This window comes from Monopterus albus, unplaced genomic scaffold, assembly GCF_001952655.1.
Source record: "Monopterus albus unplaced genomic scaffold, M_albus_1.0 scaffold54.1, whole genome shotgun sequence".
NCBI lineage: Eukaryota > Metazoa > Chordata > Actinopteri > Synbranchiformes > Synbranchidae > Monopterus > Monopterus albus.
The window spans coordinates 972129-974810 of NW_018127934.1; the positions used below are offsets into that span (position 1 = coordinate 972129).

At 40.9% G+C, this 2682-nt stretch overlaps 1 protein-coding gene across 1 annotated transcript in view; it reads left to right on the forward strand.

The window, feature by feature from the left end:
* Positions 1 to 14: 14 nt before the first annotated feature.
* The window catches only part of tacr3a (tachykinin receptor 3a), a 28480-nt gene continuing 25812 nt past the window's right edge, over positions 15 to 2682 (forward strand). Inside the window, exon 1 of the mRNA XM_020601995.1 lies at positions 15 to 382. Coding sequence (XP_020457651.1) covers positions 15 to 382 — 368 coding nt within the window. The remainder of the gene's footprint in view (positions 383 to 2682) is intronic.

Here is a 2682-nt window from a genome sequence, read left to right on the forward strand (position 1 = left end):
GGAAAGAGAAAAGGATGGCAACTTCGCATAACGGATCCAACATTACGTCCAACTTAACCAACCAGTTTGTACAGCCGCCGTGGCGCGTCGCGCTCTGGTCGGTTGCCTACAGCTCCGTGCTTGCGGTGGCTGTGTTTGGAAACCTTATCGTGATATGGATCATTCTTGCCCACAAGCGAATGAGGACAGTGACGAACTACTTCCTGTTAAACTTGGCGTTTTCGGACGCATCAATGGCGGCGTTTAATACTTTGATAAACTTTATCTACGCTGCCCACGGGGAGTGGTACTTCGGAGAAGCCTACTGCAAATTCCACAACTTCTTCCCCGTCACATCAGTGTTTGCAAGCATCTACTCCATGACTGCGATAGCTGTAGACAGGTGGGCTTATGAAATGATGCAAGAACAATATTTAACAAATGATTGATAAATCATCCCCGAGACACCTACCCAGCTTTTAATCGTTTTTTAAGAAGTAGCCTAATAATAAATTAACAGCCAATGTGTGTGTATTACTCTGTGGTATGGGTATACAGTATTCGCTGTACGTCTATAGAGCTATGGAGCTAGAATGTAATGCAGACACACCTTAGACATAAAAGAAGCAATGAACACAAACACAGATTATATATATATTATATTGTATTATATTATATAGTAGAAATAGGATAACAGCGTCACCCAAACACGTTCATCTCAAATGTTTTACGCATGATTTCTGTACATCTTGTTTGTGATTATTCCAGTTGGCTGTGCTGCCTTCCACCAGCAGTGGTGCAAGTTTAACAAAAGTCAAGTGGTGTTATGCCTTTTATGCTAAATACAGTATATATGTAGTTTGTACTGGCCTTGAACTGTATTGCTTTATATAGCAGTTTCTTTTAATTTGTCCCCCCTATTTATAGGCTATCATGAAGAACAGAAACACCTCTATGTATAACTTGGTACTGTTCAAAAGCCTCCAAAATGACTGAATCAACAGCTCCCTAAAATAGTCAGATCATAAAATGAACATTATCACCTTCATGAGGGGAGGGTTTATCACATTAATTTTAGTTGTGTACCTAAAAAAGAAAAACTACCAACTGAGTGTGTGTACTTAACCAGATTGATTTCACCACTTTACCTGTGCCCATTGTCATTTCAAGCATTCATTTCGTTCAGGTCCCAGACTAAGTGGTAGGCTAATTACTTGTGATTTCCATTATTATTCTGGAAACATGGCTGCCCAGCAGGGCGACTGCTATCTCACACACCGTTGGCCTGTTCCACATGTGTTCTTTATGCTTCACTGCCAGTGAATCATAGACGGAAGGAGTTGTTTTGCAAAGAATGTGCACTGCAGTGAATGACTGTATGTGCCAACACCCTAAAGAGGATCACCCTTCCTTCACTATATCATACTTGGACTTTCTTTCTTTCTCTCACAAACACTCATTGTCTCTATTTTCTTTGTCCTGTACATGTTCTTTCCTTCTTTCTTCTCTCTTCTTCAAATATTCCACAGTCAACTGTTAGTGGTATTATAACAAAGTGGAAGCGATTGGGAATGACAGCAACTGTACATGTTCTTTCCTTCTTTCTTCTCTCCGTCTCTTGCTCTTTTCTTGCCACTGTGGTTTCCAGTAATGCAGTGATGCAGTCATGACTATCAGCCAAGCTTTGATACTGATCAACAGACCGTCATATGTCATAATGTTTGAATAAAGGGATTAGACTGATTAAGGAGGCAGCCAAAAGCCAAACATAATGAAACCAAAAAGCATGGAGAAGCTGCAAGGAGGCAGAGTCTGTCTATATCTACTGTGCAGGTGTCACGGTATGTTGTGATAGTGTGTGCGGTGTTTTCCTCTTACAGTACTTCTCCTTGACACACAAAAGGAACAATGCATTTCCTTAGGCTGTGCTCATTTTGGCTCCTCTACACTATCTTCTGTGCATTTGTATTTTTGGTCAGCAGTGTCCATTCAATTCTGTCAACTGTGTACTGAGAGAGAGAACATCAGCTTGACCTACGTGGTGTAGATGTAACCCCCAGTCATGTTTTTCATAACCTCAGTATGGTGCTGTCTCCGCTCCGATGTCTTGAAATGGCATGAGGCCACAGTTCATGATCGTCTCCTGCTGACTATCTGTGCTGCCAAGTGTGTTCCCTTGGGCCGTGCAGCAAAATATGCACAAATTGCTCTGTGAAAGGTAACTGGCTAAGCCTTAAAGCTTTTTATCATAACACAGCAGGTGAACTTTTCAATTTCTCACACTATCATGTCGTTGTGCTGAAGCTGTGACTGTGTAGATAGAATTGAGTCATATAATTGTAATTCTGACTGTAATTCTTCACCTGTAGTGACATATATATATATATAGTATTTCTCACATAGTGTTTTTATATTTCTGGCTCTGAGTTTTGTGTTACACAACCACTTATATCCAATTTTCCTACATGTGCAGTATCCATATCATTGAATTCAGGTGTTCCAATCACTTCCATAGTTACAGGTGTATATAATCCAGCACCTAGGCATGCAGACCACTTCTACAAACATTTGTGAAAGAATGGGTTGCTCTCAGGAGCTCAGTGAACTCCAGCGTGGTACAGTGATAGGATGCCACCTGTGCAATAAGTCCAGTCGTGAATTTTCCTCGCTACTAAATATTCCACAGTCAACTGTTAGTGGTAT